This window comes from Toxotes jaculatrix, chromosome 8 (assembly GCF_017976425.1).
Source record: "Toxotes jaculatrix isolate fToxJac2 chromosome 8, fToxJac2.pri, whole genome shotgun sequence".
NCBI lineage: Eukaryota > Metazoa > Chordata > Actinopteri > Toxotidae > Toxotes > Toxotes jaculatrix.
This window is the reverse complement of record NC_054401.1, coordinates 19,840,800-19,857,715: the sequence shown is the minus strand read 5'-3', so window position 1 is coordinate 19,857,715 and position 16,916 is coordinate 19,840,800. Positions and strand designations below refer to the sequence as shown.

At 40.8% G+C, this 16,916-nt stretch overlaps 1 protein-coding gene across 1 annotated transcript; it reads right to left on the bottom strand.

Annotated features, from left to right (window-relative positions):
• Positions 1-224: 224 nt before the first annotated feature.
• has2 (hyaluronan synthase 2) lies at positions 225-16,569 on the bottom strand. The gene is made up of 4 exons (XM_041043449.1): positions 16,301-16,569; positions 7,382-8,008; positions 4,033-4,134; positions 225-3,909 (listed from the first exon to the last, which is right to left on the bottom strand). The coding sequence occupies exons 2-4, from the start codon at positions 8,006-8,008 to the stop codon at positions 2,980-2,982; spliced, it is 1,659 nt and encodes a 552-aa protein (XP_040899383.1). The 5' UTR covers positions 16,301-16,569; the 3' UTR covers positions 225-2,979.
• Positions 16,570-16,916: the final 347 nt, after the last annotated feature.

The following is a 16,916-nucleotide window of genomic DNA, read 5'->3' as shown; positions in this document are numbered from 1 at the left end:
TCTTTCCAGTCCAAATGGTTAGTAAAAGATGGAGCAGAATTAGTATCTGAAGCAAGAACACATTACTGCTTTGACTGTCAGATAAGCCACTTTCATCAAATAGATGAATTATAAACTACATAAAAAAACTCCAGGGACAGCAAAGTAAAACAATAGTTATTTTTATTTGGCACAACACAAAAGTGCTTTACGATAACACTGCCCATGACTAGTTTGGCATGAAAACAACCCCTTGGTTCAACTGTTGGTCTCATTCATTAAAACCTTGAAACAGAACCTCTTGTTAAAACTGTATAGTTTTAACAAGAGGTTATTTCTTAATAAGGAACCTCACAACTTTAAAACATACATAATTTGTAGATTTTGTGCAAATGTTTTTGGATGAAAGTTTTCAGTCTGCTTTGGCTTTATTGTTTATTGTATAAGAACTCAACATAGGAGGCATGACTCCATATAGTTTCAACACTGCAAAAAAAAAAAAAAGCAATTAAAAAAAGTTTAGCAATTAGGTTCTCATTTTTGCAGTGTAGACATATGGAAATTTAGGGTCATCATGTATATCAGAGGACATATTACTACATACAGACTCCTACAAACCACAGAATGTTCTTACATAAATATGCTGGTTTTCTATCTAAGTACAAAGTACAAAAACACAGGTTCATCATATCTTTTGAAATCAATAACTTATCCCTACAAATTGCATTTTTATTGTTGTTATTGCAGACAAAACCCCCAGCTCATAATTTCACATTGTTTGGTCAGATATACAAGTCATTGTCAGAACAGTTGAAAGCACAACAAATACAATTTTTTCCATTTTCTTACAAAAACATGAATGAAAATAAAGAATCTTTGGCAGCTAAGCAAAAATAGAATAAAAAAATGTCTATATAAAAATGCATTGACATACAAGGTAACAATGAGTAAACGGCTAAAACAAAGGGCCGACAAGGCAGAGAGATCCAGCTTTGACTTTATAAGGAACCGTGTACAAAAAAAAAGGACACCTTTATATTTAATATCACAAACAGATCATAAATTACTTGAGACCTTCAGAATGCATCAGTCTTTGGACAGCATTCTGACGCCTTGATGCAATGCAAAGAGAACCACTGAGGTATTTCATCTTGATTACGTCAAGCATCACACTGGATGACAGGAGAGTCATAAAAGTGCATAAGAATTAAACTCATGTCTGCTCCTGGTCTATAGCAAACACTGGACTTGTTTCATTCCAAAATACTGTTGCCTTCCATCAAGTGCCCCCATTCACATTCCCCCTATCAGGTAGTACTCTTCCCACATTAGGTACACTCATGTTTTCTTCTCACATTTACTTCTTAACTTGCAGGTCATTCAAGCATCTTTGGACTGGAACATGTCCTCTGTGTCTACTTGGTGGTTATCATTCAACTTGGTAGAAAGAACAATAATAGTGTAAAAACCATTTTGCAAAATACACCCATCATTCATATTTCTTTTTAAAAAGTCATTGTTTCCGTAAAAATAAAACAGTCACAGCAGCAATGATACATCGTCTTTCTTCTGGTCACATGTTTTCACCTGATCTGGTGGAGATTATATCTACCAATCGGCGAACAGTTTGAGATTCTTCACTTTGTAAACGTTGAGAAAAATACAACATTCACGTCATATGGGAATAATGACTGATTGTCCAAGGACAAGACTTGGAAGTATCCACGCATTCAGACATGGCAGATTTGTAGCCTTTTAATACCACTACTGGATATTTCTGTATATCTTGCACCTTTTCACATTCCGATATATGCACCATAGTGAGTGATGGATTGTGACTCATTTTAAACTCATCAATAGGCGTAACCGATAACATCAAATGACTGCACTAGCATGGAAATTGCAAGTTTGGAAGTTGCAATTCTGTACTGACTTAAATAATACAAAAACGCCTTTATTGATATAGATGCCTTATAAATACATTTACAATGCGCAAAGACTGCGAGGAAGTTTGTATCTTTCCCATATGACATGAGTGCAATGAAAGAAAGAGAGCAGCTCTCCACTTTAAAGCCCCTTCTGTAAATTTTCACTCTTTGTAAAATGACACTGTATTTCCTAAAAGAGATTGTGAAACACTGGAAATGTACATCAATGCATTTACCTCAGAAGTAACACCTGAACATTATCATTCAACGGATATAGTTTAACTTCTTGTGGATTTTTGAGTCGGTTTTTAATGGTAAGGTGGCTAAGCTCACTTGCTTATAAGATCCACACAGACCATCCAGATACTTGCAGATTACAATTACACTAATTAGACAGTGATGCCCCAGAACATCTCTCAACACCTTTTACACTCAGGAATGTAATCTTCAATGTTGTAGAAACAGAAATATACTTGCGGTCTTTCGGTCTTCCATTTGACAGGGGCATATAGACTGGTTTATAGTCAGGGTGTACAGACATTTCTTGGTGACACAATGATGCTCTGGAGGTAAAATATTCTTATAGGTCAAGGTAAACCCCAATGGGTGGAGCCAAAAATCTGCAGTTTCTTTAGCTAAGTTGGTAATGTTATACTGAAGCCCAGTGAAAATGACAAGAGTAAGAGGTAGCTAATATTAGAAAGCCTATAGAGCTCTTGCTGCCAACTGTAATATATGTAATCTTGCCATTCTGAGTTATATAGGTTAGCTAGTTAGCCTACACTAGCTGATATTCATCTAAACATATCGGTAATTTAGGTAATTAGCTAATTAACTAGGATGGAAGGTCATGAATAGGATGGTCATGAATGAACAAGGAAAGCAGCCACTGCCATTTGCATTTGTGCCCTTCAAGTTTGAATAAACTCTGGTTCTTTGCCCATTTTGGTTGAACTCAAAACAATTTTGCCTCCAGAGCTGTTCTGCATCTGAAAAACATTTTCATAGCAACAACACTGTGTGAGTGAAAACAACCCAAAAAGAGAGTTCAGTGGTAAACGATGACTGTCAGTCATACATCCAGCACCATATCATAGTGTGTTTCCTTCTTCCTCTTCCCACACTTATTTATGAGTACTGCATACAAAGTCAACAGAATGACCCAGTAACTGGCATAGACGACTGCCCCTATGATCAGAACAATCTTTTCCGATTCAGGAAAAGGTTTTCTAGTCTGCAGGATTACTGTGTAGATAATCCCAATGAAGAGGATGGTGAACCAAACTGATATAGGAATCAGACCAATGAAGTTCACCACTATTGTTTTCCTCCCAGAGGTCCCCCATCCAGACTTGTTGATTGTTGCTATTGCAAACATTTTGGCTGGCAACAGGCTTGACATGTACAGTACAGAATAGAACGACATGAACACCATGACAATGTTACCTCTGAGGCAGCTGGCAAATGACGACTTTATCAGAGCCACTGCCTGCACAATTAGTAGGAATAACAGAATATTCCACAGCCTTCCTTGGTAGAAGAGTTGGATCGCAGTGGCGATAAGGAAAAATGGGAAGAAGCCTGTGATCACAGCCTCATAAGTCATCCATAGATGATGCTTGTGGAACCACATGGAGTTATATAGCCATTCTCTGAAATACGATTTGCTCCATCGAGTCTGTTGATTGAGCCACCGCAAGTATGTAATCGGTGTCTCAGTTAGGCACTTTGATCGTGCAGTGTATTTGGTAGCATACCCGAGGCTGAGAACTCTGTTCGTGAGATGACGGTCATCCCCAAAACTGCAGTGGGATCCCATGAAAGTCTGATTGTACCAGTCCTCAACGAACTCATGCAGGAGGGAGTTTCGGTACATTCCTAAAGGCCCGCTGATGCACTGCACACAGCCAAAGTAGGACTGGCAGGCCCGTTCAATGTTGAAGGCCATCCAGTACCGTACACTGCTCAGGAAGGAAATCCATGACTCATATTTGTTTAGGATCTAAGGAGGAATTCATAAGCGAAAAAAAAAAAGTTTAATATGTTGATATGAAATTTTAATTTTGTAAATTTTTTTACTTGCAAGGATTAAGAAAATATTCTCAGTTTTTTTTTATTAACAAACCTGTACATCTCCTCCAACACCTCCCACCATTGGGTCTTCTTCTAAAACCTTCACCATCTCCACCGATGATGCTGGGTCCAGCATGGTGTCAGAGTCACACACCTGGGTAAAACCCACAAAATCAACAGTGAGTTATCTGTGTTTTAGGGTCAAAAGTCATGTAAAAAGGCACACAGCTTGAGGAGAGTACACAGTATACTTTAACTGCCAGACTAGACTTAAATCTTGGCACAAGCAAAGCGGCCTCCCTTTAATTTATGGCTGCTAAGGTGGATTACATGTTTTCCTGGTTTGTTCATATTCACAAATGAAATGAAAGTAACACAGAAAAGGTAAGGTGCAATATGTCTCAGTGGCCCATCCCCCCAACCAGTCTGTCTGGTCTTTCTTCTGGGCAGTATTCCAAAAAAAAAGATAAATACAAAGTGACTAACAAGTAAAATTAATGCATCCAATGAAATTGTGGTAGTCTAAATAACAATAGGGCCAGTGATAAATTCCCTCCAGCACAGATCAGAGTGACTGCTTTAAACTTAATCACCATCCACTATCTCTCTGATGCTCTTCGTTAGCTCTTTCCATGTAGTTCTATAAATGGTATTTTTCCTAAAAGAAACAAATGATGAAAACAATAATTGAGCCAAATCCTTATGAACAACACAACTGTTGAGGACATGTCGAGGCAGATCCTCATGATAGTAAAAAAGCATGCAACACTGTCTATCCTTACCCCTGCATGTGGAAATATACTGGCATGATTACCAGGAGAGTTGCAGTAAGTTCTTTTGAAATCTCTGTTAAACACAAGGTTTCTGGCTGGCTATAGCCAGCTGCAGGTGTTTGACGGCATTATATCAAAGAGTTTTTATCCTCAAATCCCCCTTTTTTCTTAGGCAGACTCAATAAAATTATTCGAAAGTTATTACAGTAATGAGCTTTCTGTTCCGTTTCACTCATTGCTCAAGATGTCTTTTTAAAACACCACCAGCTGCTTATTACAGAACAAGTATGACGTGAGGACATTTGTTGTTTTGGCCAGTTTGATAGTTTTCACTTTTACACATATGTCAGATTTGTATATTGGTTACAGCTTTTTTCAAGACTTTTTTTCAAGAGAGTCTTGACAAATACACTACAAGTCTATTGTTGAGGGAAACAGAAAATTTGAATTTATAAATTAGAAAGCAAATGTAAAACATTCATTCTAAATCTGAAATTAATTCATGTACAGTAGCTCTTCTATCAGTTTGTATTCTGTCCCACAGTAAAGGCCACTGGTCTGACCAGTTAATTGTGCCTCTGGCTTCTGGCCTGTTCCATCTGGGCCGTCCTTCTAGCTGCTATCATGTGGTTTACTAACCCAGAAAACTCAGTTTGTCAGAGTCAGAGCATGTGGAGCCCCTGTGGAGGTCTTTGGACCATCCACTGCAAACAGGGCCACCACCAGTTGTCTTGACCATGTCTTGCCACTGGGTATAGATGGGGCTGGACCAGAGAGTGGGGCTGACGCTGCACAAATCTCCCTTACTGATATCCAAATTCTTTGTGTAAGTCATTGCACCCTGTCAACATCCAAGTCCTGTGGCGATAGGCAAGTAATGCAACAGCAGGCATAGATATGCTGGAGGCATCTCCCTGTTATCAATTGCAGGCAAAATCTTTGCAAAAATTCTGTTGAACCGTGTAAGTGTCCATCTAGACCTGGGTCTACTGCCTGAGGGTCAGAAAAGACAGCCGAGCCATTGACATGGTGTACACTGCTTGGGAGCCAGAGAAAAAATGCCAAGAACAAAATATTGATCTATACATTGCATTCGTTGACTTAACAAAAGCATTTTGGCAGGAAAAAAAACTTTACCAGAGAAACATTGAGCTGTAAACCTACTAAATATGTAGAGACATTAAAGATATTAACCCATTTAAGATCATCACATTATTACAAGGACCTGCAAATTTATTGGACCTATCTCAGCCAAACAGTTGTGCTCTGCTTTCATTCTTGGTGCTGTTGTGACTGCAGTGTAACACAATCATTCATTGATAAAAAGAAAAACGTTGTCATAGGAATTTGCAATTAATGTCACTATTTAGCACTAAAGAGTACATTTCAGGAAAAGGAGTCTAGTCAGACCACTCCATGTGACTGCTCCACCCTTCAAACTGCTTTTAGTTTTCATACTAACTCAATTTAGACTACATTTTTTTTTTTTTTTTTTTTGCTGAGCAGGAGTTGCTGTAGCAACAAGCAACAAGTCAGATACTCACTAATACCAACTTCAAACACTATAAGATACCGGTCACACCAGATCTTCTAAGGTTGTTTCTTCTTTCAAAACGACATAGTTTTGCTTTAATGAGGACTAGCTATCGTCTTCATGACCATACTACCAATTGTCACAACAGCCCATATTTCATTTAATATTGACCATCTGCAGGATAAAAACATGTTTCCTGAAACTTCATCAGTAAGTATCAGTATGTTAATGTTAATGTTTGCAGTGCCTGTTTATATTTTAGACCACACCACCACACAGTGTGAGTATTATAAGACTGTATTCACCGGCAAAACACCCTTGGGAAGGATATAATTTAAGTGTCATTAACAAACACTGAAATTATTGTTGTTTAACTAATTTTCACTGATGACTGTAATTCATTTGATTCCATATAGCTTTTAGCACTACAGAAAGTTAGATCATATTTAACTGCGACTTTAAGACATTTAAGATTCAGCAAACCGATGTGCACCAAATTTCACCTCTCTCTGACACAGTTTTGGGCCCAGACTCCTGAATACCACTCATGTAGATGATGTAACACTCAGCTCTGTGAAGCAGATCTGTTATTACACTTAGAGATCAGCTACTGGTGCCCTTTTTTCACGCTACACTTCACAACACGATGCACACAGCCACTGTATGTCTAAAAGCAATACAAAAGACTCTTTGTGGACCCCATATTTGGCTTGGAAGAGCCCCCCCCCCGCCCTCCTCTCCTGCCATTTCTTTCTCCATCTCCCCTTCTCCTTCCTTTCACTCTATCCCCCATTCTAGTTTACATTTTCCTGATTCCCTCCATCCTCCATCGGATGTCAACTGTCTTACCTGTGTGTGTACACCTACACAGATACACACACAGACACATATCACTGAATATTTTATCTGTTATGTAGTGGTGTCTTATTTACAGCATTGACATTCCTTGGTCCTCCCTTCCTCGCATCTCTGTTCCCATTTTTCTGCTACTTTTGCATTAACTCTTGCCTATCTATCTCTTCCTTCACCATATCCTCATCATCCTAATTCAAACCCCCTCTATTACTACATATTTCTAATTTATTTGCCCTTACCTGCACGTAGTCGACGCTCCTCCCCAGTGCTTTGAAGGCTGTATACATGACTTCTCTCTTCCCTCCCCACTTCTGCATGATGCACACACACTTGCTGTTCAGCACCAGCCTGGAGACTTGCTGAAGGCTCTCAGCGTAGCTCTCGTCCGTCTCCTCAGGCCCTCTGTTGTGATAGTTGCTCCGCCACACATAGGTGGCTGATTTTTCCCATCCCATCACCTCTTTAAAAATCTCCATCATGTACATGTCATCAGCTGAGTTCCCATCGATCACCATGATCACTTTGATCCCCGGGTACGTCAGCCTCTTCACCGACACCAGGCATTTCCTCAGGTAGTTTGGATCCTCTTGGTACGCTGCGATGCACAACGCCAATGATTTATTCAGTTTGATTGGCGTCTCTAAGGAGCGCCGCATGTTTCTGTGTTCTAGGAGAGCAAAGAGGCTCTGGATAATTAAGTGGACAACCAATATGGCTCCATATAGGCCAAAGGATAGGTGATTGCGGGCAGTGGTGAAGAACTGGTAGCCCATGATGTAGGCTGTGGAGATGCCTACCAGCAGGGACACACCGAACATGGTGGTCCCAAATATCCGCAGGTAGGTGAGGACTCTTTGACACCTCATCTGGGAACAAAAGAAAAGGGTTAAACTTAGTGATTGTGGTGCAAAAGCTTCATGATTGTAGTTCTGTAAATGAATTGTAAGCATGATGGCATACAGTGCAATGATTAGATGCAGAATCTTTAGCATCACATTATGCATTATAAGTAACAGCAGCACAACACAAAGTTCATAAGATGTAAAATATGGAAAATGCTTATTCACAGTTTTTGACCATACCCTCCTATGGCACACACAACCTTGTTTTATTACAACAAACTCAGGTAGAGAAAGCAGTAAAGTTTCTCCTCCTTATTTTTACTCCCTCCCTGCCCCTCTCCTTCCCTCTACCCCTCCCCAAAATCCCTGTCTAAATGTCAGACAGTTGTGAGTAGCCAATTGTTCCAGCTCTGCTTTAGTGTGGGTGGGCGCACATTACAAGATTTCTTGACCTAATTAACCAGTGAGCGCACTACCTTTGCCAAACATGCAAACTCCAAGCCCTGTAAGTGTTTGGAAGAAACAATTATGACAATTATTTTCTGCAGCATTGTAAAGGCAAAGTTTAGATCATTTTCAGGCAAGCACCCTGTATAAGGAACTCCCATCTAGACCATAGAGAAATATTCAGCATGTCTTCAGTGGGGACAGATGACGAGCATCCACTGCTTTTGTGCCTAAACTCTGAGTGACAATCTTGTGCGAACACGGGCCCTGTTGCACAAAATCTTCTGCTCAAAATGTTAAAGTTTGTTTCCAGCCCTCATTATGTTGCTACCGCCATCTGTTTGGCAGACCAACGGAGACCCACTCAGCGTGGCTCAACGCAGAGCGGACCACCCTGTGATGTCATCTGTTTATATCTCCGTGGGAAGAAGAAGACAAGAGCTTTTTAGATTTTCTAATGCGCACGTGTGCTTCTTCTCCTTTGCAACTCCCACAGAAAGTATGACAAGAGGATTTTTGTGATTGAACAGATACAGAGATAAAGATGTACAGTAAAAAGAGAGAGACTATGACATTATTTTGCTTTAAGCATTATGAAGAAGTTTCCTCTATGCTACTGCATAGCATAGAGGAAAGTTGGTAAGGAGTATGACATTATGAAGGTCACTGAGACAGTGAGGCAGCCCTGTGTAGGACATCATTTAATATTCTGTGCTGCATTTTAAACATTTTAAACTTGAGAAATTGTTTCTGGTGCAACTGCATTGATGCCATGTGGTGCACATTGAGCCTTACAAACAATACATTTTATAACATCATACATCATTACATGTAAGTTTTACATGTAAGTTTAGCAAGATAAACAAATCCGGACAAACAATAAAGTTGTCAAAAGAAGAATACACAAAGCCCAGCAGTGTTTGTGATTTGGCAAGAGTTCTTTACACCACACCTATACACACAAGACAGATGGATGGAGAGAAAAGGGGGAATACACAGAGAGAAAAAGAATTGTAAAGACAGTAGGGGAGAAGGGCAAAATAGGGGCAGAGCTGCAGAGAAAGAAAAAAGAAAGCAAGTAAAAGCAGATAGCAGAGGGCAGAAAAGAAGGCAGGCAAACATCTCAAAAGAGTGCAGAAGAAAAATGAAGCAAGACACATGGAGTCACAGTGAAGAAGCAGAGAGAGGCTAAGCGAAGAGAGAGGAATACACACACACACACACACCCCTTGGCTCAGACATAATGCCTTGTTCATTTGATCTTTGGATGAGAAGGCCACAACCAGTGTAGCAGGCCTCCTCTGGCACGTGGCACGACTCTTAACGTCAGCTGCTCATTTACAAGACCCCTGACACACACACACAATTGCACACATAAAAAAGAGAGAGAGGTACGTGTGTGTGTCTGTCTGTCTGTACACATTTTAATTATGTGAAGCTGAACGAGCATTCCAACTTAAACCTTCAGTTTGTACATGTGTACAAACATGTGTGTGTTGGTATGTACTTGTGTATAATGTTTTACAACTATATGGTGTTCCAGAACAAACTCTTTCACCCTGCCTTCCTACATCAACTTTGAATGAACTCAGCCACGGCTTCGGAACAAAAATGTTTTAATGTAAATGCACCATTAAAATATACTGCTTGTACCTAATGGTTTGTGAATGTATTGTGTAGTTCATCTTGTCAAAGACTTCGGAATTAAGACAGTAGTCAATCTAATTTATGATATGGTACCTTCATGGCAGCTCACCAGAATATTGTAGGTTTAACACAGACTGACACATTCACACCTACTTGGAATTTACAGTTTCCAGTTCACTTTTTGGACTGTGGGAGGAAACCGGAAAACTTGGAGGTACAAAACCAAACTGTGAAATTCAATTCAGGTCATGTTCCATGGGCATACACCCTCTGCTTTTCCCTCATTACAGATGGAGCACCTGTCAAAGGCAGTCCGTTTTGTGAATTAGGCTGTTCAGAATAAAAAGACAGACACTGACACTTGTCAGGATACTTTGCTCTTCATAGTGTCTCATGCACCATTTTGGGCGTGTGATCCAGAGCAGAGGTCAGACTAACAATTAGCTCAGACTGCAGGAAGATTAACTACAGACAAAAAAAAAAATCAGTCATGATGGTCACCCAAACTTAGCCCCAGCCCCTGTGAGATTATGTGTCTCATCAGTGGAGTATCTGAGGTGTTATCGACACGTGGATGATGTCACTTTGGTGTAATTTGTATGTATATCTGCACGTGACGGTGTATGACATGTATCTGTGTGTGTTGAAGGTGTCATTAGTACATGTGGATGATTTCACCCCAGCTTTATGTTTGCTTTTGTATCTTGGCACATGTGAGTGATAGAACCCCGTCAGTATCTCCTGGTCTTTGTTGTGTGAGCGTGTGTGTGTCCAACCCCATGGTGACCTTGGGTTGGATGCTTTGGTGGCCTCACTCTGACGTTATGAACAGTCTCTTGAGTAAAACTCCCTCTGGCTCCGTTGCAGAGATAATATTACAGTCATGTTAAGTCTTGCAGGGACAGAAAATAGATGGTGGGTTAGCAGAGAGATAAATGAATGAATGAATGTTCTCTCACTAATGTAACTGTCCTCTGGGGGAAACTCCATTTGGCTCTTTTTGAAATAAAGTCGATGCTGAGATTTAACAGACAGACAGATAGATGCATGGATGTGTTAGCCGTGGTAGCAGCCTTAATGCCAAAGGAGTGTGGAGTAAGAATCCAAGAGACTCACAGAGCAAGCTGCTTGCTCTGTGAGCCTCAACTACACACTTGGCATGTTTTATGACTGCATCTTGCACGGTTGTGATGCTACCACTGTGACAAGATCTGTCCACAGACAGACACACAGGCACCACACCTGCTGAATTACTCAAAACTGCCTCTGTGGTAGTTCCCAATACAGTGGGTGTCTCCAGGACCACATTTTACCATGATGACACAAACTCACACACACACACACACAGAGGCTCACAAGGTGAAAACAATACCAGCCACTCGCATTCCATCTCTCCAGTAGAGTCCAGAGACTTGTAGAATCAGCTCCAAGGTGCACTGAAGCTGCCCTGAGAGCTTGTGGTGGCCCAACATCTCACTAAGACACTAAGTCTTACTGTTACCACTGAACATTGGCCATGTGTGCGTGTTTGTGCAAATGTGATAGCTAAGCAAAAGTTGTACAGAGTGTATCTTTGGCCACAGTGTACATATGAGCACAGGAAGAGGTGTTTTGTGTGTGAGTGAATGTATGCTGCAGAGAGGAAGAGATAGTTTGACGAAACTCACAGGAGAGTAGTGGAATCCCTGCCAGGAGGGTCCCAGGCTGTGTGTATGTGTGTGTGAGTGTGTGCGTGCACTATACTGTATGTGTACGTGTCTAAGGGTGTGTGTGATTACTCACTGCTCTGCACAGGCAGTATAAATCTGAAGCAGAGCCAAAAAAGACAGCTTTCTGGTCTATGTGGAGCTGAGACCACATAAAGCTTACATCTTTATGTTATGGTGACTTAGCAGTCACTGGCTGCAAGTGTAACATTCACAAATCAACGGCTCTGGCCAGATAAATGCTATTCACAAATCAAACTTTATTGTTGCTCTGAAGAGCGAGCCACTCTCACCTGTGGCTGGTCTACCTTGGGCACGAATACAGTATGTGACTGAAGCATGGCTATAATTTACTGATACATTTATGAATGAACAGAGGACATATTTATGAAGTTGTCATTTTCTCTATCAATCAACAATCGATGCAAGCAAATGAAGACACTCGAATGACACTTGTAGTTTGCTAAAAGCCTGTTAGTGTTGATCCACAGAAGAACTACTGGAAAAAAGTTTATCTTATCACAAAGAGCATTGGAAAACCAGACGTGATGAGGTCATACACACCTTTGAAATCTCAAACGCATATTCTGTCAAAAGATATATAGTCTGGAACCTGAACAAGCATTACACAAAGTAAACGTGTGTGTGCATTAGATTGTGCGTGCATACATTAGTCTGTGTGTGTGTATGTATGAGCTGGAAAAGGCCAAGATGCGTTTAAAAAACCTCAGACGTGGAGATGGCCCTCATGATGGCTGTAGCAGGGTGCAGGAAGGGCTCACATATTCCTAAGCAGATGATGAGGCAGAGGAGAGGGAGCAGCTGGGAAAGACTTGTGAGTTGTCTGCTATCTTAGGCGAGACATAGAGATCAAGGCCAGCTTGCTATTTTCCACTTCCTTTCGTGCTGCTTTCAGCTTTCTGGCACAAAGTCTGCTTAATTCATGACATAAATCTGTTTCAGAATCTTTTCATTGATGGTTTATGAAAAATAGTCAAATGGTGGTCACATCAGGCTCCAAAAATAGTGTGAATGTAATTGTGCCGACAGAAAAAAAAAACATGAACGTATTTCATCATGTCATCATCGTGACATTGTAATTTTCAATGGTATAAATATTGCAGTTGGATGGATGCTGTACTGTTCTAGACTATTTGCGCTAGTATGAATGAAATGAAAGGTCATGTAGGTTTTCAAAGGAACTGCAAGGAAGTGACTGACTCTCCCCCGCTCCTCCTCTTTCTCCCTCTCTTCCTCCTCCCTCTTATAAACCCCCCACGTGGTCACAGTGCGCTGTTGTTGTGGGAGCGTTGTCATTATAAGATCCAGAACTAAACAGTAACACCACCCACTGCACTACACTGCACTGCTCCGTACATGATTGGAATCAGGTGGACAGGGCCGCAACTGGCAAAGGTACAACGTTACAAGAGAGTTGATTTTTACGTCTCCCTTCTCTTTTTTCTCCACCCTCAGCTGTCTGTATTTCGTCTTCTGTGTGCTATTAGAATCAGGTGTGATAAGGATAACTAACTGGCAAAGGCGTTAAAGGTTACAGCATCCTAGTGGTGTTTTGTATTAGTCCACACTGATTAATTCATTGTTTGTGCGTCATCTCATTCTTTTACTACAATCACTTCGGCCATTTTAGTTTTATTCAATTTAGGTTGATGAGGAAGCTGCGGCTCATGATTTAATAAAACTCTGAGATACATCCTTTCTCAGTTTTGAAAGCATGTTATGCTGTTTGGCATTTTGGCATGTCTTCTCCCTTTGACTCATCCCTGGCTTTTCTTTCTTATGAATGAGTAGTAGGAAACGATACAAGCGTACTATAGAGAGGGTGTGAGAGAAAGAAGGAGAGAGGGGGAGAAGCTGAAAGAGAGACTTGGAAAAGTGGTGGAGGATGACAGTACTCATCAAGGAAAGAGAGAGAGAATGTGGGTCAGAAGAAAAATAAGTTAGCAAGAGAGGGATGGCAGATACCAAAGACAGAGGGGGGAGAGAGACTTGAGGCACATGGTGGTGGACTTGGCTCAGTTTGCTGCCAGCTGGGGCACTGGAGTTTTGCCACTGTGGCAGGCTCCAACATTTTTGGCCAAATTACAGATGCAACTCAGTTGAGAGTCCAATCCTCCACAGCTATTTTTCTGCTTTGTCTGCTGTTCCCTATGCATCAAATGTGTAACACCAAATGTGACATTTTAACTCTTCATAGTCACATGAAAAAAAAAACCCTAGTGACTGGTTTCTCCTGCTTTTAAGAGCCACATGTAAGGGTAACCCTAAGGCAAACCCTTCAAATCCAGCCTATCTATGTCATCCACTGACCAAACACTTTCCCTTTCTGGCAACAGAGTTTTATCAAGAGTGCTCTAAAATAACTGTCTTCCCCCCTGTGTGGTGGAAAATTCTATTCATAGTGCTCAGGTCTAATTATGGCTAAGAGATAACAGAGACTCACAATCAGCCTGAATGGATCAATGAAAAGATGTTTGGAGGTATAATGAAAGAAAAGATATGACTGACTAGACTTTAAAATTTGGAGCACTGCAGATTAATATGGTGTACTGTTAGTAATATCATCAGTATCATAAAAAATCGGAGAGTCAGGGAGCCAACTAAATCTGCTTTGCTGCTACTCAAAAAGAGCTTACTTCATGCAGCTCCTGGGTTTCTTTATGGTGTAGTGTAATTCCTGAACCTATGCATTAGCGCTGGCATTACTCTCACCCTGTGAGACTTTGTGTGACTCAGTATGAGGTAGTAGGAATCCAAATGTTCACTTTTACTGGCAGACCTGCTTCACTGCTACTTTACCAAGGGAACCTGGAAAAAAAGGCATTAATGTAGAATAGATGAGGTAGGTGGCGGTGGTGTGTTTTTGGGAGGGGCTGCACATATACACTCTCCTCTAACCACCTCAGTAAGTTTTACCCTACCAGCCCCAAGGACCTAAACACTGAAGGACCCATGCTGTGAGCAGTCATGGCACGTGAGACTTGTTGTGAGCCCTAATGGAGACCAGTCGTGGAATGTCTTCCTCTGTTAAGTCGCAAACTGCTCTGTGCACGGTGTGGAAGAACATCCTGTAGCACTGATGAGTGGGCAATAAACTGAATGTCTGTGTCATGAATGCAGAGTGCAAAAAAAGTTACTCTTCAACTGTTTTTTTTTTTTTTTAGCTGTCACCAACTATGCTATGCTACTATCACCTCCATGAACTACCCACATTGCTTCACATAATTAACTTTCTGTGTCAGTGCTTAATATTCCACTAACAGGCACCAGAGATGGTTTGCCTTTCTTTCTGTACTACAGTACACTAAGCCTCAGTAAAGGATTCCCTAGAGGCTTGAGACATTCAAGACATTCAAGGATTCCAGGATATAATATATATAAACTGTATTGTACATCATAGATAAAAGTCATGAATGCTTACACATCCAACTCACAGATTTAAATTCCTTGTGTGGGTTTTACATGAGCCAGCAGATGGTATCCACAAACTGCAAGGTCAGAGTAGGCGGATGGAGGAAGAGAGTATGTCAGAGGAGTGTGACAGATGTTCATTTGCATTTGTGTGTCAGTGTATAGTGTCTGTAGAGGATGTGTGAGAAAGTTATGATGCTGACAGCAAGTAACAAGGTAGCATTCATTATATTATACTGTTGATACAGTGTGTCTGGGTGTTACCTGACATACATATGCTTTATGTGCTGACACTTCTGATCTCTAGGACAATCTAAATCTACCTAATTACCTAATTATTGACTAAAACGTGAAGGCTATTCAGCACTCACATGTGCGCAGCCAGCGGTCATTCACATTAGACGTCAAATTACGCGCTCCTACCACGAGGCACGATGAACGTGTCCAATTCTAGCCTTCCCATTGGCTCACGCATCTCAAAGAATGACGTACGCCTTGGGACGTCACCAATTTTGTTGATTCTCAGGCTGCAATAACTTTTTCAGCCAAGACTGTGAGTAGTTTTATATGATTAGAAGATTAATCTGGACAAATGTTTCGCACATTTCCACAGCTGGCACAGCTGCACAAGGAGGAATGAAGATATTAGTGCCAATTAGGGCACGGAAAGTAAACTTTGGAGACACAAATTTTCTTAGTTAATGCAATAACTTATTAAATAAGTGGCTAACCTTTGTGGATGAGATGCTGTCCGCGCTTTACGCACGACTTTTTGAAACGCATAGAGAGAGAGGGAGAGAAATTCTCCAGGAACAGCTGGCTCGCCCCCAAACTTTAAGCATCACTCCCACTGTTGAGCTCAAATACTGGACAGCATCCTTATGATTTAAACATATGAAATACATTGTATGACGTATTGAAATCAGACTTCGGAGCATCAATATGTCAAAAATTAAAATCTGAATGCGTTTAATTAGCGTCAAAACCACCTCTGCATAAGTGTGTCTGGCTCCTGATGAAACATCGATCACTGTCTGTCAGCACGCTGCAGGGTCACCAAACCAAAGGATGACTGGCCGCCTACCTTGAAGCAGCTGTTCTCTCGTTCGTCCTTGAGGAGGGATGCGGTCAGCTCTCCACAGGGAGAAGTCTTGACAAAGTTTCAAGGGACACTTGTGAAGTAGTAAGTCTCATGAATCCGCCCAAAATGGTCCTCATTAATTTAAAAAATTCTTTTGAAAAGTTTTCTCAACTGGTCGCTCAAAAATAATCAGGACTGCTCGTCTTCTCTAGCTTTTAACAGTCTGTCTGCTGTCATGAACTGTGCTTCTGAGGTGTACAAACACAAACATCATGTCAGTCAACTTTGGCATCATTCATATAAAAAAGTATAAATAAAAAGTAGATTGTGTAAAAATGATAAATATTCTTCTCCATCAACTTCTGACAGTTTCATTCATATTTAAAAGTTTTAAAAAAGTTACAAAGAAAAGCCATCACCTCTGGCGGCGTCAGTCATATTCAGACGGAAAAAAAAAGTTTCCAGCAATGGCTCTAATGATCAGATGTCATTCAGATCATTTGTATTTTTGATCTGTGCAGGGGCATGTAGGTACGTATTTCTATAGTTTCCCCCAAGCATCCAAGTTACGCAGAGCGCAGAGAAGTGGCCAAAAGTCTCTCTGTCGCTGTTTCAGCTG

Bases quoted from the DNA above. Each gene is read 5' to 3' on its own strand.
- has2 (XM_041043449.1), bottom strand. From the start codon at position 8,008: ATGAGGTGTCAAAGAGTCCTCACCTACCTGCGGATATTTGGGACCACC. The intron at 4,135-7,381 runs GTAAGGGCAAAT...GGTTTTACCCAG, and splicing joins GGAGCGTCGACTACGTGCAG to GTGTGTGACTCTGACACCAT. The intron at 3,910-4,032 runs GTTTGTTAATAA...ATTCCTCCTTAG, and splicing joins GTGTTGGAGGAGATGTACAG to ATCCTAAACAAATATGAGTC.